The following is a 22579-nucleotide window of genomic DNA, read 5'->3' on the forward strand; positions in this document are numbered from 1 at the left end:
AGTTCTGACCCGGGCGGTCTCCGGACCTTCCGGTTCCTCTGTTGGGCTATCTGGACTTTCTGGAGCTTCACATTCCACGCTACTTATTGAAGTTCCAGATCCTAGAAGATCTACTTCCCAAGGTAAGCGGCCATCGGCCTTGGTTCCACACCTGCCGCATAACAATTATCAGGACGAATTAAGGGGGATCACATGACCAAACTGATATCATGGAATGTGCATGACCTGGGTTCGCCTATTAAGAGAAAGAAAGTGCTAACTCACTTAAAAAGACTAAAGGTGGAAATTGCATGTGTGCAGGAGACCCATCTATCTGAGAAAGAAAGTAATAAGCTGAAGGGAGACTGGGTGGGCAATGCCACTTTGCTTAGGTCCACGGCTGCCAGGCCAGAGTGGCAATACTTATTCATAAAAATGCAGATTTCCAGCTAGGCAAAACTATTTGTGACTCGGAGGGTCGGTACGTGATCATTCTGGAGAAATGGAAGGGCAAGGCCATCACCCTATGCAATGTCTATGCTCCAAATGAACCACCTCAGACCTTTTTTGCGCACCTAACGAATGTGTCGATGTCCAACTTAGAGGGGCAATTATATGTAGCCAGGGACCTTAATTGTGTTCATGATACTTCCTAGATCGGTCTCCTGCAAATCCACACCATAGCAGTCGCATCAGGGGGGAGTGGAATACCTTTGTCAACAACTGGAGCTCCTAGATGCCTGGCGGTTTCTGCATCCGACAGAGAAAGATTTTATCTTTTTCTCAAATCCCCATGGATCCTTGTCTAGGATAGACTACATACTAGTAGCGAGGGATACATTTGCTCACATCATGGAAGCGACTATAGAGCACCCAGTGATCTCGGATCACTCGCCCATTTCCATCTCTTTCAAATCTGGAGCAGGATCACAGAAAACTAGGGTATGGCACTTCCCCAACTTCCTACGGGAGGATACACACTTTCGTAAGCATCTTCAAGAAAAATGGAAAGAATACGCCACTCATAATGATCAGCATAAAGATAATGCTACACTATTCTGGGAAACAGGAAAGGCAGTTTTAAGAGGGGAAATTATTGCATATCTCTGTGCATGTAATAGGAAAATGGACAGGAATATCCTACGTTTAAAAGACACCCTGAAAAACACAAGGGAAGCATATTTAAGTACCAATACTGATGATAACCGGCGAGCGTACTTTAGCACATTACACACCAGCTAAATACTATCCTACACCTTAGACCACACAAATCCTTACAGACCACGCAGCATAATTTTTTCCTTTATGGGAATAAAATTGGAAGACCTCTACCAAACCTGGTGAAAACTGTTAGGCAAGAAACATTTGTTAGGTCTATGAAAACTAAACAAGGCAAATTAGTAGTAAAGAATGACGAAATTGGAGAAGTATTCCGGAAGTTTTATGAAATTTTATATGCCCAAGATACGACCCCGATGCTGGGAGGGAAGATTTTTTCGCTGATATTACTTTGACCCAGGTGCTGGCGTCACATAACCAATTCCTAAATCGCCCCATTCAAACGTATGAAGTAATCCAAGTGATCAGTGAGGTAGCAGCAGGGAAAGCCCCAGGACCTGACGGGTTCTCGTATGACTTTTACAAAATGGTCAAGGACCAGGTAGCAGCACCCCTTACGCACTATTATGTAGAGGGCTTAGAAAACAATTTTTTCCCGCCAAACTTTAATAGTGCTCATATTATAATCCTACCTAAACCGGAGAAAGATCTGGCCTTCCTGAAGTCTTATCGTCCTATCTCATTGTTAAACAGTGATCTGGTGAGTAGGCTCACTATTCTGTTGCCTAGATTAATATCGGATCCACAGGTAGGGTTTGTTAGAGGAAGAAAAGCTGTGGGGCATGTAATAAAGTTAATCACGGCCATGAAACAGTACCAGGAACAAAGGACGAAAGCCTTAGCCATCGGATTTGACTCGGAAAAGGCTTTAGACCGAGTGTCATAGCCTTACATGTTATGTTCTCTGTTTTACAGATATGGTTTTCAGGTGGTGTTTTTGAACTATGTCTGGCTGTTATATAAGTCATACAAACACAAACAAGGTTTCCAGATCAATTATATGATTAATAGACGCCCGGTTTCTAGAATATTGGGCTTTTTGTGTTGTTATATAAGTCACCCACTTCTCGAATCCTCGTTAACAGCATCAGTTAGGAGCAGATTCCTTTACAGAGGGGAGTGCGGCAGGGGTTTCCCTTATCCCCGTTACTATATATCCTCTCAATTGATCCATTACTATGTAAAATTGACCAATGTTCAGATATTAGAGGATATGAAGGACTGCAAAAGGGGTTCAAAATAGCGGCATTTGCTGATGATATCCTGATTTTTCTTACCAATCCTGTAGAGGCTTTACCCCTAGTATTAGACTTACAATCAGAATTTGGGCCATTTGCCGGTTAAAGATTAATAGGGACAAATTGGAAGCCCTAGTCATCAACACGTGGTTGCAATCCGAATGGGAGGAGGATTTTTCCCCTAAAATGTGCAGTGGATAGTCTCAAGTATTTAGGAGTTGTGATCCCCGCTGCCCTGGAGAATATTTACGTGGCCAATGTGAGTCCTAAGATCAAATCCACCCTGGAAGCCTTTAAGAGGTGGGAGTCCCTTCTATTGTCCTTGACAGGGCGAATCCATTTATTTCAGATGGTGATTCTCCCAAAATGGATGTATGGTACTCCAAATGTTGCCCTTATGGCTTAAGAAGCAGGACATAGCAGCTGTCAATACCACCCTTAGTAGATTCCTTTGGGGGGTGAGAAAAAGGCTAGAATAGCTTTACACATCCTTCAGAGGACTAATCAAAATGGCGGCCTGGGATGCCCCAGTCTCTATAGATATAATATAAACTGTAATTTGCGTTTTGTCAAAGACTATCTATTTGGCACTTCTATATTCACACCCTCTGTTCACTTACAGGATTGGTACGGGGGAGCGACACTAAACTCTTTGTTACATGTTGAATGGGGGCAATTACCTGCTGCTCTTAGGTCCCACCTATTCCTTGAAACATGCCGTAAAACCTGGACACACACCCTTAATGCATATTACAAACAATCCACACTTCCCACTCGGGACGGGACTGTCCATATTTTCTAGATGGCAAAAGCAGGAGCTTGAATTCCTTCATCAACTTTTACAACCCTCAGAGGGAGGACTGTATAGCTTCCAGGACATACAAAAGCAATATCAGCTCCCAAAGAAAGATTATTATGTGTTCGTTCAATTACGTCACTTTATGCTAAAAACCACAACCAGTTGGGACAATCCTATGACCATCAGAGCCTTGCTGGCCATGGTCACTGGGAGCAACAAGAAGGGTCCATCCATATCCTCATTTTACAGGCAACTAGGAACCAGTCTTCAGGGGGCGGCCCTAGAGTCCTTGGTTCAGAAATGGGCTAAATGGCCCAGTTTTCGGCTGTCTACCAAGGACATGACAGAGCTTTTTGCTAGTATTCATGGTATTACTATAAATGAGACTCTACGGGAAACCCAATACAAATTCCTGTGGCAAGGATATGTAATCCCGACACAGGCCTATCGATTCAAGATTACAGATACCCCAACATGCAGAAAATGTACACAAGCAGAGGGCACATTTTACCATTGCTTCTGGGATTGCCCTATCATTGCAGCATTCTGAAGGGATGTCCAAAAGCAATGTACTACGATTTGGGGACGAGAAATTTCCCTGGATCTGAACCTCTGGCTATTCGGTCGCACAAATGCAGGAATTTTACTAGACCCTGGTTTGCTACTTTTTATCACAAAGGCGGCACTGGTGGCAAAGAAGGTTATATTGACCGTTTGGGTGGAGGATAAAGGCCCGACGCCAGGACACTGGTTCAAAAGATTGCTTAATATGTGTTCACATGAGATTTTACTTTCTACTAATTTGGGGATTAAAAGGAGCTATGCGGTGCGGGAGAGTTGGTCAAAATTGTTGGACTATATTCAACCGAGGGTCATAACACAAAGCTACGAATAAAGGCTGTCCTGGGAAGCATCTTTTTCCTGGGCTCCCTGCGCCAAGAGCACTAGTGGTCACTCTGTCTGCCAGTAACATGGTAACACTGAGCTTGAACTTGTCCTCACTCCTGGAAAAGGAAAAGGGGGGGGGGAAGGGGTTGGGGGGGATCAAGGAGGAGAGAACAGAATCTAGGGGTAAAAAGCTAGTGGTACAAATTTACATGCACCATAACATGGGCATGATAGCGGGGCTTTCAATAGGATGATTGGCTGCTCTGTAAAATTTTCTGTTCTTGTATGTTGATTGTGTACCAGTCATTTGTTTTTTTCAATTACAAACCGCTCAACAGATGTATGTTTGAATGAGCAGATCAGACCAGATCGTAGAGGTCCTGTACAAGTGCTTTGCCATTCGTTGAAGCCGAGAAGGCGGTTTATTATATATTGCTCATTGATTACTGTGGATGTTGGCAGTTAAACAAAAAAAAAAAAGAAATTGTTGGCTCAGTGTGCTGTGGCAGTTAAAAATGCAAACAATGTTAGAAATTATTAGGAAGGGAATGGCAAATAAAAATGGAGGATGTCATAATGCCTCTATCACTCCATGGTGACAGTGCACCTAGAATACTATGTGCAATTCTGGTCCTGCCTCTAAAAAAAGATACAGTTGCATTGGAGAAAGATCAAAGAAGGCATCCAAAAACATAAAGGGCATGGAATGGCTCCCCTATGAATAAAGGCTAAAGAGGTTGGGGCTGTACAGCTTGGAGAAGAGATAGAGGTCTACAAAACCATAAAAGGACTTGAACAGGCAAATATGAATCAGTTATTTACTCTTTGGATAATACAAAAACTGGGGGAGGGGGTACTTCATGAAGTTAGCAATTAGCACATTTAAAACAAATCAGAGAAAATTCTTTTTCACTCAATGCACCATTAAGCTCTGGAATTCATTGCCAGAGGATATGGTTAAGGCAATTAGCTTAGAGTGGTTTAAAAAAGGTTTGGCTATATTCCTGGAGAAGTCCACAAACTGCTATTAATCAATAGGGAATAGTCACTGCTTGTTGCTAGCTCCCTTAACACTTTCAGCTGTTCCTGAGAATGATATTGAGTGCATGGGGAATGGTGGAAGGGAATCAAAATTTAGATGATAACCTTTATTGATTATTTTGATGTAATCTGAGACCACTGAGTTCCAAAAAAATTAAAGTCTTCCCTCCACTGGATCAGAATGAGACAGGAGAATGCACTCCATTTGACATCAGTCAAAAACCAGTATTGGTCTTCTCAATGGGGTTGTTGTGTAAGATGATGCTGTGCTCTGTCCCTTCATCTAGCTCATGATTGTTGCTGATGTTGCACCAGTTGCAGCTGTCCCTATCGTTCAGGAGTCAATCCTCTTTGCTTGTAATATGGGTATGGGTTATGCATTCTCCTCATATAGAAATAAAATGGTCTTCTTAAAGCTGACTGGTATCTTCTTTTAAAGCAATGGTTCCTAACCCTGTCCTGGGGACCCCCAGCCAGTCGGGTTTTCAGGATATCCACTCCATAAATGCAAATTCTCTCTCATGCATATTAATTGTCGATATCCTGAAAACCCGACTGGCTGGGGGGGTCCCCAGGACAGGGTTGGGAACCACTGTTTTAAAGGATTGGTCTCCGGTCGAGGATGTTAATAACTGAAGGGCCAAAGAATATTACTTTAATACTTGAAACTTTACTTTTTTTCTAAATAGATTGACCCCTATACAAGGTGCATCTACTAGTTTGACATGTATATCCTCTTGTAGACCTGAGCCAAGCTCTTTTTGCTGCTTTGGCTGCCACTGAAGATCTGGAAGCTATGTCAAAATGATCATAAATAGATCTTGTTAAATGCGGTGAGTATTCCTCAGCTTCAGCTAATTAAGGAAGAGAATGGAATGCTCTAGGGATTTGTAATGGGACCAGTGTTTAACAAATTCATTAATGATCTGGAAAAAGAAGCAATGAGTGAGGTAATCAGATTTACAGATGGCACAAATATGCAAAGTAGTTAAAACATAAGCAGACTAAGAAATTGCAGAAGGATCATGCAAGACTGGAAAACTGGAACTGTAAATGGCAGATGAAATAAAATGTTGACAAGTACAAAGTAATGCACATAGGTAAAAGCAATCCTAACTATATGTACATAAAGCAGAGTTGCTTACCTGTAACAGGTAGAGATAACAGAGAAATAGTGGATGCCCTGCAAGGGGCTCTGTTCAAACAAATGGTAATGGAACCCATGAGGGAGGGAGTTATACTCGACCTAGTGCTCAGTAATGGGGACAATGTCTCTAATGTCCAGGTGGGTACCCACCTCAGCACCAGTGATCATTAAAACGGTATGGTTTCATATCACAAATACGATACGGATAAGAAGCACGAAGACCAGAGTTTTTCAGTTCAAAAACACGGACATTGATGAAATGGGGAAATACCTGGAGGAAGAACTAGAAGGCTGGGAGAACAAGAGAGATGTGGAACAACAATGGACCAAACTAAAAGGAGCAATTACCAAGCCAACTAATCTATACATTAGAAAGGTAAAGAAAAGCAAAGAAAAATGAAACCTATCTGGTTCTCAAAGGAGGTGGCTGACAAAATAAAAGCTAAAAAAACAGCATTCAAGAGATCTAAAGGTTCCCAAAGAGAGGAGTACAAAGAAGAATATCTGGTGGAACTGAGGGAGACGAAGAAAGTAATCAAGACGGCAAAAAGTCAAGAGGAAGAAAGGATTGCCAAAGAGGTAAAGCGAGGTGATAAAACATTTTTCAGATGCATCAGAGAAAGAAAAGTTCAAAGTGGTATAGTGAAATTGGAAGATGAAAAGGATCAATGTGTGGAAAGAGATGAAGAAATGGCAGAAATATTAAACGAATACTTCAGTTCAGTGTTCACTAAAGAGGACCCTGGAGAAGGACCGTTGTTAGTTAACAAGAAACTGGAGGGGAGTGGAGTAGATGCAACTCCATTTATAGTAGAGAATGTATGGGAAAAGCTGGGGAAACAAAGTGGATAAAGCCATGGGGCCTGATGAGGTTCATTTATTTTATGTATTTATTTAATAATTTTTTATACCGGTATTAGTCGAATTATATCGGTTTACAGTGGAACAATAGAATGGAAAATACAATGAACAGGGGAGAGGGGAGGGGGTACAATGAACCGATAGGAGTAGCATGGAAAAGCAAAAACAAGGCGCAAGGCAACTTGGAAACAAGTGCATTGCAATTATGACATAACTATGTACAACTTGGAAACAAATGCATTGCAATTATAACATAATTGTACAAACTTATAACATAATTGGATAACATAATTGTACAAACAAATTATAACATAATGTACAAACTAAGTACAAGGAATGGTTAATGTCTGAGGGCATGGGTGTGCGAAGAAGGTGGGGGAGCTCTTAATGGTCTTTAGTTGGGATCTGAATTTCAAAGGGCATGATTCAAGCCTGAGGTTGGTCAGGAGAGAGTTCCAGTGCGTAGGCCCGGCAATGGAGAAGGCCCGATCTCTCATGGATGATAGGTGTGCTTTCTTAAGGGAGGGCACAAGGAGGGTCCCTTTGTTGGAGGTTCTGGTAGGCCAATTAGGGCATGAGCGACGGAGAGGTTCGTCAAGCCAGTCTGATTTGTGTGTGAAAATGGCTTTGTGTGTAATGGTGAGGGTTTTGAAGAGTATACGTGATAATACTGGGAGCCAGTGAAGGTCTTTGAGGATAGGGGTAATATGGTGATATTTGCGTGCGCCGGAAAATGTTCTGGCTATTGCATTTTGCAGCATTTGGAGGGGTTTTATGGTGGAGTAGGGCAGGCCAAGGAAGAGGGAATTACAGTAGTCAAGTTTGGAAGAGAGTGTGGCTGGGATGACAGTGCGGAAATCACCGGGGTGCAGTAAAGGTTTTAGTTTTTACATGACATTGAGTTTGTAAAATCCTCCTTGAGGATTGTGTTGGTGCGTTTCTTAAGGTTCAATTGTTGGTCGATCTGAACCCCAAGGTTTCTGGCGTAGAGCAGCGATGGAAGGGTATTGTAGGCAGGGTCGTTTGCAAGGGCGGGTTTGATAGGGAGATGTTGGGAAATGAGGAGTAGTTCCATTTTGGATGTGTTTAGGGCCAAGTGGAGGTTTGTAAGTAAGGTGTTGATGGCTGCGAGGCAGTTCCCCCAGAATTCCAGGGCCTTAGTTAATGAGCCCTGAATGGGTATGATGATTTGCATGTCGGCAGCATAGAGATAGAATTTGAGGCCAAGGTCTGTTAAGGGCTGGCAGAGAGGGGTGAGATAGATGTTGAATAGAGTAGATGAGAGGGAGGAACCTTGAGGGACTCCCTGTGAGAGAGCATGGTGGGTAGATTCTGCATTGCCTATCTTAACTGAGAATTGCCTGTTAGCGAGATAGGAGGTGAACCACATGAGTGCAGAGCTGGAGACACCAATGTCAGATAGACGGGAGAGAAGGTGCTTATGGTGTATGGTGTTGAAGGCTGCCGAGATGTCTAGCAGGGCCAGGATGTAGCAGTGTCCTTGGTCCATGCCTCGAATGAGGTAGTCAGTAAGGGAGGGAAGGAGGGTCTCTGTGTTGAGATATTTACGGAAGCCGAATTGTGAGGAGTGAAGTATATTATTCGTTTCAAGGTAGTCTGTTAATTGAGAGTTGACGACCTTTTCCATGATTTTTGAGATGAGAGGGAGATTAGAGATGGTTCATCCCAGGATACTGGAGGAACTCAGAGATGTGCTGGTGGGTCCGCTGTGTGACCTGTTCAATAGATCTCTAGAAACAGGAGTGGTGCCGAGTGATTGGTCCCGCTTCACAAGAGTGGGAGCAGAGAAGAGGCTGGAAACTACAGGCTGGTTAGTCTCACCTCGGTGGTGGGAAAAGTAATGGAGTCGCTGCTGAAAGAAAGAATAGTGAATTATCTACAGTTGGAAGAATTGCTGGATCAGAGGCAGCATGGATTCACCATAGGAAGGTCCTGTCAGACAAATCTGATAGATTTTTTTGACTGGGTGACTAGGGAATTGGATTGAGGAAGAGTGCTCGATGTCATCTACTTGGATTTCAGCAAAGCTTTTGATATGGTACCGCACAGGAGGCTTGTGAATAAAATGAGAAGCTTAGGAGTGAGTGCCGAGATGGTGGCCTGGATTGCAAACTGGTTGACGGACAGAAGACAATGTGTGATGGTAAATGGAACTCTCTCTGAAGAGAGAGCGGTTTTAAGCGGTGTACCGCAAGGATCGGTGTTGGGACCGGTCCTGTTCAATATCTTTGTGAGCAACATTGCGGACGGGATAGAAAGTAAGGTTTGTCTTTTTGCGGATGACACTAAGATCTGCAAAAGAGTGGACACGCCGGAAGGAGTGGAGAGAATGAGATGGGATTTAATGAAGCTAAAAGAGTGGTCGAAGATATGGCAGCTGAGATTCAATGCCAAGAAGTGCAGAGTCAAGCATATGGGGTGTGGAAATCCGAAAGAACTGTATTTGATGGGGGTGGGGGGGGGGGGGGGGTGAAGGGCTGTGTGCATGGATGTCAGGAAGTATTTCTTCACGGAGAAGGTGGTGGATGCCTGGAACGCCCTTCCGGAGGAAGTGGTGAAGACCAAAACTGTGAAGGATTTCAAAGGGGCATGGGATAAACACTGTGGATCCATAAAGTCTAGAGCAGTGGTTCTCAACCCTGTCCTGGGGACCCCCCCAGCCAGTCGGGTTTTCATGATATCCAAAATGAATATGCATGAGAAAAAATTTGCATGTTATGGAGGCAGTGTATGCAAATTTTCTCTCATGCATATTCATTGTGGATATCATGAAAACCCGACTGGCTGGGGGGGTCCCCAGGACAGGGTTGAGAACCACTGGTCTAGAGGATGTGAATGAAGAGAAGAGGCATGGGGTGGCTTGCAGGAATGACAGTTACTACCTGGTGATTAATACCCTTATTCAATAAACATACACATGGTTAATGCGACTCCAACATTGCTCTATGCTTCAACGGCAAGAGGAAATGTGGAAAAATGAATTTGCATTCACAAAAAAGCAGAGAACTAGCTTGCTTGTTGCAGGGGTTAACCAAATAAGCCTGATACTTCAGGGGTTAACCAAATAAGCCTGATACTTCACTTTCAATGCATATCCAGCATAGCTCTCTGCTTCAACGGCAGGGGGGAATGAAGATAAGAGGATTTACATTCAGACAACAATCAACAAGGACTGAATTGCATAGTCTGGGTAAACAAAAGCGTGGGTGTAGCTTGCTTGTTACGGCGGTTACTACCCCGAAACAATTAAGCCTGATACTTCACTTGGAATACATATCCAGCGCAGCTCACTGCTTCAACGGCAGGGGTGAAAGGTAACTAGAACCAAAAAGTTACTAATAAGGGCCAAAAGTAACAGATAAGTATGAGAAAAAATAAGTGTGAAAGCTTGCTGGGCAGACTGGATGGGCCATTTGGTCTTCTTCTGCCGTCATTTCTATATTTCTATGTTTCCATGTTTCTCCAAGGTCAGCAGGATGTTAGTCCTCACACATGGGTATCATCATCAGATGGAGCCTGGCACAGAAACCATTTATCAAAGTTTCTAAAAACTGACTAACACACTGAGCATGCCCAGCATGCCACTATCTACTTGTCCACGTGGGGTCCCTCTTCAGTCTTATAACGTAGAATTAGTGAAAAAAATAAAACAACCCTAAAGAAATCCAACTCTGTGGGGAGGCAGGCAGGTTTCGTAAGGGCTAACATTTTGCTGATCTTGGAGATCACCTGTTACAGGTAAGCAACTCTGCTTTCTTCAAGGAAAAGCAGGATGGTAGTCCTCACACATGGGTGAATATGTAGCTCCAGGAAGCTCCCAACATAGACAGCATTTAACAGGTGCAAATGTGCACAACAACTAGTGCTGCCAGAACACAGGGAGACAGCCTGCACCTAAAGAGAGTGTTATATTCTGTGTGTCTAGGGTTAGACAGTGGGCCCCTGGGTTGTGGTAAGGGTAGACTCCACCCACAAGGAGGAGCCCTGTGGTGACTCACCATGAAAGGCAGAGTCTAAGTGATGATGGAGAATAGAGAAATAACTTTATTATACTGCAATGGTAACCCTAGGAACGGGTAATGAACTTAGTCCAAGACGTAGGACCTGCAAGCAGGTCTTTTCCGATGATAGTCCGCAGCATGGGATGGTCCTGGAAATACTTCCTCTCAGTGGTGCTTGTGTAGGATATCTCTGGTAGAGGCCCATAGTGCAGGATAGGCTGGAGATAGTAGATGGATGCACACAAGGTAATAGAGAGCCGGTGGGAACCCGCAGCGCGGGGTGCCCTGAAGAATACCTTCTCTTGCTGGTGTCTGTGCAGGTGATATCTGGTAGTGGTCCACAACATGGGGTAGGCCAGACGCCCAGTGGCAAGCTGCACAAGATGGTATGGATCCAGTAGTGGTCCGCAGAGCGGGATAACCCAAGAATCCACACAGTAGAGACAAGTGGAGAGCAGGCACTGTACTCACTCGGCACTGAAGAAGTAGATTGAAGCGTAGGCACCGAGAAGACCTGGAACGGAGCAGGGCCAGGTCATCCAAGGAATGATGCAGGACTCACTGAAAGAGAGCAGAGGTAGTGAGAGAGGCCCTCCGAGGAGCGGATAGCCCTCTGTGTGAGCGAGGCCCCCAAGGAACAGGTACCAAAAACACACAGATAGGAACAGCAACCACAGTCACAGAATGGCGGAATAAGCAGGACAGGAATCCTTGCTAACTCGTCGTTAGCAAGGATTCAACTGAGGTCAACTGAGGTCAACTGAGCTTAAGTGCTGGAAGCGGGTGAAGTCATGCAGTGGGGACACCCCCGAGGTTCCCGCCATGATGCGCTCAAGAAGGGGCCAGGCACGCGCATGCCCTAGGTTACCCCGGAAGTAAGATGGCTGCCAGGAGCGCCTATGCCGTCCCGGGATCGCCATGAGGGTTGGCGTGGAGAAGTAGAGACGGCTTTTTTCCCCAGACTAGAAGCAGAGGAGAGAAAAGAGATGAGCAGAAGAGGTCGCAGCCACCTGTGACCGACGGGTGCAACAGAGAACAATGTAGGAAGAGTTGGGCTTTTATGGCCGAAAGAAATTACGAAGAACCAACTGAATGAAATGACTGTCACGTCGTCCATCTTTGTCCAAACAATAATGAGGCGCGAAGGTGTGGAGGGAACTCCAGGCCACCTCCCTGCATATCTCGTGTAGGGATACCGCATGCATGTGAGCCACCGAAGCTGACATGGCTTGAACCAAATGAGCCTTGACATGGCCTTCAAGTTGTAGTCCCGCTTGTGCATAACAGAAAGCAATTCAGTCCTGCTAGCCAATGGGATAACGTTTGTTTGGACACTGCGACTCCTGTTCTTAGTTGAGTGGACTGGCAGTACGATGCTGTTCATTCCAGCTAATAGGCCAGGGCCCTTTTGCAATCCAGAGTGTGCAGGACATGCTCACCCTCTGTGAGAGTGTGGCCTAGGAAAAAAGGTGGGCAGAACAATGGACTGATTGAGATGGAACTCCGTGACCACCTTTGGGAGGAACTTTGGATGTGTACGCAGAATCACCTTATCATGACAAAATTTTGTATAAGGTGGATACAAAACTAAAGCCTGAAGTTCACTGACCCTGCGTGCTGAGGTGACCGCCACCAAGAAGATGACCTTCCAAGATAAGAAATTTCAGGTCGCGAGATCTCAGGGGCTCAAATAGCACTCTCATGATATGGATTAAAACCACATTGAGATCCCAGGAGACCACCAGGGGTCATATCGGAGGCTTAAGCTGCAGTAGATCTTGCATAAAACACTCTACAAGCGGATGGGAAGATATGGAGGCACCATCTACCCCCCCCCCCCCCCCGATGATATGCTCCGATGGCACTAAGGTGAACTCTCACAGAGGTCGTTTTCATGTCAGCCTCAGAGAGGTGCAACAGGTAGTCCAAAAGTCTTGGTGTGGAACATGGGAACGGGTCCAACCCCTTACCCTCATACCAAACTGAGAATCTCTTCCACTTGAGATTGTAAGATCTCCTCGTGGAAGGCTTCCTGGATTCCACCAGGACTTGAGACATGCTGTCCGAAAGGCCCAGGGTCTGCAGGGTCACCCGGTCAACATCCATGCAGTGAGAGACAAGGTTTGGAGGTTGGGGTGGCATAGTCTGCCCTGATCCTGAGTGATCATGTCTGGGAGCAGTCCCCAGCCAGATTGGAGGATGTGAGGACAGATCCTGCAGAAGCGGGAACCAAATCTGGTGTGGCCAAAAAGGCGCAATCAGGATCATAATGCCTCGGAGTGTTTTGAGAGACTTCGAGACTAGTGGCAGTGGAGGATAAGCGTACAGGCGGCCGGTAACCCAGTGAGGCAAGAAGGCATCTGACACCAACCCCTTGCCCGCTCGGACCAAAGAGCAGAACCGATCTACTTTCCTGCTATCCGGGGACGCAGACAGATCTATGTCCGGGGTTCCCCATAGGTGGAAGATGCAGTTCCCGACCTCCTGTTTGAGGGACCATTTGTGAGGCTGAAAAGTCCAACTAAACAAATCTGCCAGGATGTTGTCCATCCCTTGGAAGTACATGGCTCAGAGAAAAATACCCTGCGAGAGCACCCAGGACCAAATCTGCACTGCTTCCTGGCAGAGGAGGAACAATCCTGTTCTCCCCCCTGCTTAAGTACCACCACCACCACTTAGTTGTCTGTTTGAACCAGGACTACCTTGTTGGACAAGTGTTCCCGGAATGCCCATAGGGTGTATCAAATTGCCCATGGCTCCAGGAGGTTTATCTGGAGATGTTGCTCCTGGGTGGACCTGATCCTGAGTTTGGGGGGCCCATGTTGTACTGAGGCCCACAACATGGGCCCCCCAAACCGTGTGAGACGCATCTGTGGTGAGAACGATCTGGGGCTGAGCGACCGTGAAAGGCATCCCCCTTCTCCAGGTTGGACAGTGTTTCCCACCACACGAGAGATTGTCGAAGTGGAGTGGTGATTAAAATGTGAGCCTGAAGGTCCTGGGAGGCTTGGCACCACAAAGAGCGCAATGTCCATTGTGCCCTGTGCTTGTGCAGCCAAGCAAATGGTGTGACATGAACTGTCACCGCCATATGGCCCAAAAGGTGCAGAAACTCATGCGCCGAGACATGAGAACAGTGCGAGACTAACCTTGCCAGAGAAATGAGGGTTAGTGCTTGGTCCCAGGGCAAGAAGGCTTTCCTCTGGACAGTATTGAACCCGGCTTCGATGAAGTCCAACTGTAGTGACGGTGAGATGAGATTTCAGGTAGTTGATGAAAAATCCCAGGTCCTCCAGAGCATATATGGTGAAATGCAGGGAATGCAACACCCCCTTGCCTGGAGTCGCTCTTGATAAGCCAGTCATCAAGTAGGAGAAGACAAGTATCCGTTGTCTCCTGAGATAAGCTCCCACCACTGCCAGGCATTTTGTAAAGAAGCGGGGTGCTGATGCCAGGCTGAAGGGCAGTACCCAATACTGGTAGTGATCCCCTTCTACCATGAAACAGAGATACTTCCAATGACCAGGAGAAAAGGGAATATGGGTGCACGTGTCTTTTAGATTGAGGGAGCTGAGTTAATTCCCAGCCATGAGGAGAGGGATCAGAGTTCTAAATGAGACCATCTTGAATTTTTCTCTGACACGAAAGCAGTTTAATGTTCTTAAATCCAGTATGGGGCGAAGGCCACCAGTTTTCTTGAGAATCAGGAAATACCTGGAGTAGTACCCGTTGTCCTGCTGGTTCGGCGGCACAGGTTCGACCACTCAAGCCATTAAGAGGGTGGAGAGCTCTAATCGAAGTATTTGCTGGTTCTCTGAACATCTCCACCAAGGACACGGAGGAAAATGTGGAGGTGTCTGTTGGAAATGCAACCTGTACCCCTGTGAATGATGGATAGGACCCATTGATCCAAGGTAACTGAAATCCATCGATCGGCGAAGAGCTGCAGGTGGCCCCCTACTGGAAGGTTGATTCCCTGGGGTAGGATTTTCTGGCTCAAACTCCTCTCCCCATGATATCTTCAGTATTGCCTGGGTGGCTTCTTGCCCGAGGACTGAGGATCCGAGGTGCTGGTCGATAGCTGTTGAAGGGTTTTGTGATAGTCCTTCAGCTGCGCTACTGCCTCCTTAATTTTGTCCTAGAAGAGATTCTCCCCATAACAGGGTAGATTTGCAGGGCAATCCTGTATTTCAGGTCGGAGGTCGGAAGAATGAAGCCAGGCCATGCGCTCAGCCCCAATTTGGGCCGCTGCAACTCTCATTGCAGTTTGAAACACATCATACGCAGAGTGGACACTGTGTTTGTTACATTCCAGGCCCTGCTGAATTACCTTTTGGAAATAGTCCTGAAACTGCGATGGGAGGTATTCCACCATATCCTGGACTTGTTTCCAGAGGTTTCTGGCTTATTGGCTCATACTGAGTTGATAACAAGCAATCCTGGCTGCCAACATTGAGCCCTGGAATACCCATCTTCCTAGAGCATCTAGAGCTCTGTGCTCACGGCCAGGAGATACTGAAGCATGAGTATACAGCCGTTTTGTCTTTTTTAAGCCAGATTCCACCACTACCGATTGGTGTGGAAAATGATGGTGTTCAAAACCTGTGGTGGGTTGGACCAGATAGACAGCATCAGTCTTTCAGTTCACAGGCAGGATGGAGATGGTATGTTCCCAGAGCTGGACTACTAACTCCTTGAAGATATTGTGTACTGGCCACAGCCACCACGTCCTTAAAAGCGTCAATGAATTGAAGGACCTCCAACATCTTGTGCCTAGAATCCTGCTCTGTTAAAAGCTGGAATGGCACTGACTCCACCAAGGCCTTTACAAATCCAGCAAAGGTCAGATCCTCTAGCAGGGACTTATGCCTCTTCTCCAGTGGATAGGGTTTGGAGGGCAAGTCTTCAGATTCTTTCGTTGAGGAAACAGATGCCCCTCCCTCCCAGGGATCATAGGAGGCATCCTCCTCACTCTGAATGCCTGGGAGACACTGGAGGTGGGGCCTCCAATAAGGCTTTATGCTGAGACCCTGACGTCTCAGGGCCATCAGCAGAACCGGTGTAGGCACCGAAGGCACCGGTTTGACTTATAGGCATCTGGAGTGCCGGGGGAATCAGTAGCTCCAACGGCATTGGGTCCGAAGTCCCCAGGAGGGCAAGCACTGGCTGGGATGTCGTGCGCAGCCGGGGAACAGTCGACCCTGATGGACCTTCCTCAGAGGAATCACTCACTGGGACAGGCACCGGTGGTGGCAGCTGCGATGCACCCTTCAATAACGAAGGGACGAGGCATCGGGGCTGGCTGCATTGGTAAGACACCAAGCAGCAAGTCCAGCCGCTTCAACAGAGGTGCAAGCACCGGAGTTGGCTCCTGCAGCGGTGGTGGTCCTATTGGTACCGAAGGCTTGATGTCCTGTCAGGCCCAGCCGACCGCCAGCTGCACACTTCTCTCCAACTCCTCCTCAAAGGCTGCCAAAGCAGTGGAATTGGAATCAGATCGCCCCTGGAACCGTGCACTGGTATCGGTGGGGAATGCAGAGGTTCCATGGGCTGTTCGGAGAGTACAATGACCTCAGCCCAGGACTTCTTCGGGGAGGCATGGATGATGTTGGTGCCTTCCCGTGGTCTGACATCTTTGACGATGAAGACCAGTGACAGTGCTTCTTGGACTTTTCCCAGTGCTCAGCCTAGCCCCTTCCCGGAGCGGAGGGAGATGGAGAGGAACCTGATCTGGAACGTGAGGATATTGATCTCGGATGGTCCCTGCTCCTATTTCTGGACCAGGACATGGTAGCAGAGGGGACACCGAGGGAGTCGTAACCGAGATTTCCTTACCCTGTGGTGTCGAAGTTCCGGATACTGATGTCAACGGTTCCAATTTCTTGGTGCTGAACAATTTCTCCATTTTATGCAGATGTGCCAAACAACCCTTGGGGTCATCTGGGCACAAAGGTCGCAGCCATGGACATCATGCAATGCCCCCAGGCACAGGACACAGACCTTGTGGGGGTCTGTGATGGTCATGGTCCAGAGGCACTGGGGTTAACAGTGGAAGCCAGATGACGCCATGGGAAAAAGAATGCAGTATACGGTCTATGCCTGGTTGCTACTGGGAAGCGACACCATCGGTAATCGACCGAAAACTATGAGAGAAACTTACCGAGAACGAAAATGAAACATGAAAAAAAAAAACGCAGAGGGACCCAACGAGACTTGGGAAAAAGGGGAAGATTCTTTTCCACAACCAAAAAGTTCGAGCTCCACAGCTGCGAGGCTTCAGCTTCACGAAAAAAAGAGACATTGGACCCCGTGTGGACACGTGGATAGTGGCATGCTGGGCATGCTCAGTGTGTCAGTCAAAGTTTCTAGAAACTTTGACAAAAGTTTTCCATGCCACGCTCCATCTGATGATGTCACCCATGTGTGAGGACTAACCTTATTGCTTGTTCTTGGAGAATACTGAGATTCCACATTAGGAGTTACCACTCAGGGAAAGGACCTTGGACCAGCCCAAATCCTCAGCTCAGTAGGCAGCAGCAGTCAAAAATGCAAGTAGAATGTTATGAATTACTCAGAAAGGAATTGAGAATAACTGAGAATATCTTATTTCTGTATAAATCTATGATGCAACTGTACTTTGAGTATTGTGTACAATTCTGGTTCCCCATCTCAAAGATATAGTGGAACAAAAAAAGGTAAAGAGAAGAGTAACAAAAATGATAAAAGGGGTGCTCCCTGTGAAAAAAAGGTTAAATTAAACGTAGGACTTTTCAGCTTAGAGAAGAAACAAGGACTAGGGGACAGTAATGACACTAACTGGGAACAAATTTAAAACATTTAATTTAAAAGTTTTTAAGTCAATGCATAATTAATCTGTGGAAGTTGTAACCAGACGATGTAGTCAAGGCTGATAGTATTGCTGGATTTAAAAAGGTTTGGACAAGTTTATGGAAGACAGGTACAATAACGAGCCAAGTTGACCTGGGGATGATTAGTTGTTTTGCGACTGAACAAAAGAAATGGATCCTCTTATTTGAATCTGCTGGCACTTCTAAGTGATCTGGATAAGCTACTTTCACAGACTGAATGCTGAGGTTGAAGGATAATTAGTCTGACCCAGCATGCACTCAGGGCCGGTGCTAGCTTTTTTGCTGATCTATGTGAACAATTACTGTGCTGCCCTGTACTAGTTCTGTTTTTTTTTTTATGCTTAATTTTTTAAAATAGTTTTTCAAATAACCATCACACAATAGAAAGTCTCACATTTTCTGTCTCCCTTTTGCTCAGTCTGTCCCAGGCTTCCCTTCTCTGTCAAAATAAACCCAGCTATCAAAACTTTTAAAAGTGACACACCCAGAACTCATTTTACCCCATTCATATGCCTAAATGGGGGAGGAGAGCACTCATATTTTAGTTTAATTTCCCTAAATGTGCAGGCTCATTGTTATATCCTATATGGATCACAACTTGATGTGTTGTGGCCAGGCCAAAACATCTGAGACATACTTTGTAAAGAACCTGTATTGCCATCTTGTGATGACACTTGGCACAGGACTTAAATGGTGATTTGCCTGCCTTCTAACATGTCAACACGGGAGGGGGGTAGTAACTAAACTAACCTATACTACTTTTTTTTTAAACAAATGGGTAGAAACAAAACAATAAAACCTGAGTGAAATAATACTAAAAAACCTCAAAAGTTAGGTGAAAAACTAAAAAATGCTGCAACTAGAGATGCAGACAACAAGTGCTGTCTGTTTGTGTAGCAGAAGAAAAACAACTGATGTGCTCATGCGACGACCTCAGTACAGAAAGTCCTGCACATGCTTAGTTAAGATTTAGATATACTGAGCTTTAAAAAAGAGAGACCTTTGCTCTGAAATGGTACCATCAGATATCACCCATTTGTGTGGCTGATTTTGTTTCTCCTTGTCCATGGAGAAAAATAGTAATCTTTAATGAAACAACAAGCAGATGAGAATACCTGCTGAGAATCATCAAGGCTTGACCATCATCCTTGCTGTTGCTCAGCTCCACTGCATTGGCCTCAAGAACTGCCAAACCTAGCTGGAAAATGGCTTTGATTCCATCATAGAAAAAGCAGTCCACAACATTCACAGCACTTTCTAACGGCATAATACTGAGGAAAAGGGTTAGGAACCATGAAAGGGATATGGAGGCCAACGTAGATAAATCACTGATATGTTCAGCCAGTTCTGGAAGCCGCTCCTTTATAAGTTCTTCAAACACAGATTGGTCTACTTGAGCCCCTGTAATAAATGGAACAAAACAAATTTTACAATAACACAGGTAAGATCACCATCACGTGCTTACAACAACATTTCAATAAAGTTGATTACAAAATGAATTTGTGCTTCCTCATAAGAACATGCCATACTGGGTCAGACCAAGGGTCCATCAAGCTCAGCATCCTGTTTCCAACAGTGGCCAATCCAGGCCATAAGAACCTGGCAAGTACCCAAAAACTAAGTCTATTCCATGTTACCGTTGCTAGTAATAGCAGTGGCTATTTTCTAAGTCAACTCAATTAATAGCAGGTAATGGACTTCTCCTCCAAGAACTTATCCAATCCTTTTTTAAACACAGCTATACTAACTGCACTAACCACATCCTCTGGCAACAAATTCCAGAGTTTAATTGTGCGTTGAGTGAAAAAGAACTTTCTACAATTAGTTTTAAATGTGCCACACGCTAACTTCATGCAATGCCCCCTAGTCTTTCTATTATCCGAAAGAGTAAATAACCGATTCATATCTACCCGTTCTAGACCTCTCATGATTTTAAACACCTCTATCATATCCCTCTTCAGCCGTCTCTTCTCCAAGCTGAAAAGTCCTAACGTCTTTAGTCTTTCCTCATAGGGGAGCTGTTCCATTCCCTTTATCATTTTGGTCACTCTTCTCCATCGCAACTATCTTTTTTGATATGCGGCAACCAGAATTGTACACAGTATTCAAGATGCGATCTCACCATGAAGCGATACAGAGACATTATGGCATTTTCCGTTTTATTCACCATTCCCCCTTCCTAATAATCCCTAACATTCTGTTGCTTTTTTGACTGCCGCAGCACACTGAGCCGACAATTTCAATGTATTATTCAGGGCTGGATTTACAATTTAGATGCCCATAGGTGGGTTAAGGGTAGGGTTGGGGTTCCTCCCAGAAATCATTAAAGTCCCTCTCCCTTTCCCTGCCCCTCAGAAATCATGGAGGGTGCAAGAGAGGATTCCCCCTATCCCTCAGAAATCAAAGGGTGCAGGATTCCCTTTGGTGTCACACGGTGCATCTTCCCTTACCTTCGGGCTTGCAACTCTTTCTTCCTCTTCCAGATCCCATCTGTACTGCAACAAAAACATCCCCTAAACATACATAGGACCTGCGAACTGATGTTTGCTTGCTCACAGGAGGCCCCATGGGGCTCTACCCCGAGCTACATCATGGGCTTTCTGTTACCAGAGCAACCCATGCTACAGGTGGAGTACATGTGTCAGTGCAAAGAGTCTGCATTTAGGGGGAATTTTTGCTGCAGTGGGACAAGACCTGGAAGAAGAAACAGTTACAGATCCAGATGACAACAGCACTGGCAATGCTCTGGCGCCTATCAAAATTTTGCACAGAGGCAGTTGCATACATTGCCTCTGCCTAAAACTGGGCCTGGCTGAGGCAGAAACACTTTTCCATTTAAGGTGTTTAAGTGTGCCCTTATAAAGTCTATTAGAGAAGATGCTATGCATTGTTTTGGTATATTGCTGTTATTTTGATGCTGTATTGTTTTTTTATGTTTGCATTATTTGTTTTAATATTTATACATTTTATTATTGTTCCCTGCCTTGAACCTTGGACAAGTGTGGGTTACAAATCTTTTAAATAAAATAAATAAATGTTGGGTTTTGGGAAATTGATGTGAAAATCTACTGACTGAAGAGTGCTGATAATACAGGGGGTGGAAAAATAGGCTTCTTTTTTTTTTTTTTTTAAGGGAATGACCTGATACAAGACAATCTGATGTCTTGTATCTTGATACAAGACATCTTGATACAAGACAAAAACTGTTTGATCTTAGGTGAGCAGCTACAACTACAGGCACTCCGTACACACTCCAGGGGCTGCTGTGAGACCAAATGGAAGAATAGGATATTGGTAATAATCGTCTTATGTAGAGACATGCCATGAAGGTAATGAACTGTTGATGCCATATGACCCAACATCCTCAATATGCTCCAAGCTGATCTGCTGACTGCGGCCATTACATCTGTGTTTCTGTTGGCTTTTGTCATGTCTAGCAAAGCCAGATGAATTCCAATTGAGGTAGTGGGCTCAAATCAGATGCTGGGTAATTTATGACAAACAATAGTAAGTCTGAATGGCATTGCACATGGATTCATTAGACCCTGTCTGAGATGTGCTCTTGATCAATCAATCATCCAGGCAGGGAAACACATGAACTGCCAATCTACATAGAAATGCTGCAATGAATGCCAAGCATTTCATAAATAAAGTGGTTCCAAGTCCAAAGGTCAAAACATAGTACTGGAGGTGGTGATTCTCTACTACAAATCTGGGATACTACTTAGAAATAGGATATGTTTTTATGCAGATGTATCGATCCACAAGGCATAGCTAGTCTCCTTTCTTTAGAAGGGGAATTATAATGCCCAAGGAAACTTTCCTTGAACTTTGCCTTCAAAAGAAACTTATTCAAGGTCCTTAGGTCTAAATGGGATGGAATTCTTCAGTTTTCTTAGGTACCAGGAAGTACATGTTTCTTGTATTGGAACATGCTTGATGGCTTTGGTAGGAGGGAGGAGAGCTAAGGAAAGATAAGTCCCTTTGGGGAGGGGTGGAAAAACAGATCTATATATGACCTGTGAAGGGAAGGAGAAAAGTCAGAGTAAATGTAAAGAGAATGTTTTTCTTCACAACTAGCTTCCTTCAGACTTATAAACTAGACCCCAACATTCTTTAGACTCAGATTCTTTAGACTCAGATTCTGAGATAAGAGTCATAGCCTCAGCAAATCTGATGCTCAAACTATTTGAGCATCAGAATCAAGTGATGTCAGGCAACAGATGAGGCTTTCACTTCAAAGGCTGTTCAGATTCTACTTCGTAGAGATAGCATTTATTTATTTATTTATTTAGCAGTTTTTTATACCGACCTTCATAGTAGATAACCATATCGGATCGGTTTACATTTTAACAAAGGGTAAAACTGAGGTAACAATTCTGGTAAATAATAGATAACAAAGGAAAAGGAATAAGTCAAAGTTACAATCAACAAGGTATGGAAAACTTGGAGGCTTAAAGACAAGCTGGAAGGAAGATAGAGGCAGGTAGAATAAATATAACATGATACGAATAATTTAACGGGTTAGAGCATATGCTTTAACCAGGAAATGCCAGTGTCCATTGTTCAGGAGGAAGTGTGTCAAAGTCCTTGTAAGAATTGAGGCTCAAACTAGT

The 22579-nt window shown here is 44.9% G+C and overlaps 1 protein-coding gene across 4 annotated transcripts in view; it reads right to left on the bottom strand.

The window, feature by feature from the left end:
• The window catches only part of TBC1D8 (TBC1 domain family member 8), a 438780-nt gene that overhangs the window by 125223 nt on the left and 290978 nt on the right, over positions 1-22579 (bottom strand). For all 4 annotated transcript variants that reach the window (XM_029604799.1, XM_029604801.1, XM_029604802.1 and 1 more), the window contains one exon: positions 19079-19364. In XM_029604799.1, the coding sequence (XP_029460659.1) occupies positions 19079-19364 (286 nt within the window). The remainder of the gene's footprint in view (positions 1-19078; positions 19365-22579) is intronic.

This window comes from Rhinatrema bivittatum, chromosome 5 (genome assembly GCF_901001135.1).
Source record: "Rhinatrema bivittatum chromosome 5, aRhiBiv1.1, whole genome shotgun sequence".
NCBI lineage: Eukaryota > Metazoa > Chordata > Amphibia > Gymnophiona > Rhinatrematidae > Rhinatrema > Rhinatrema bivittatum.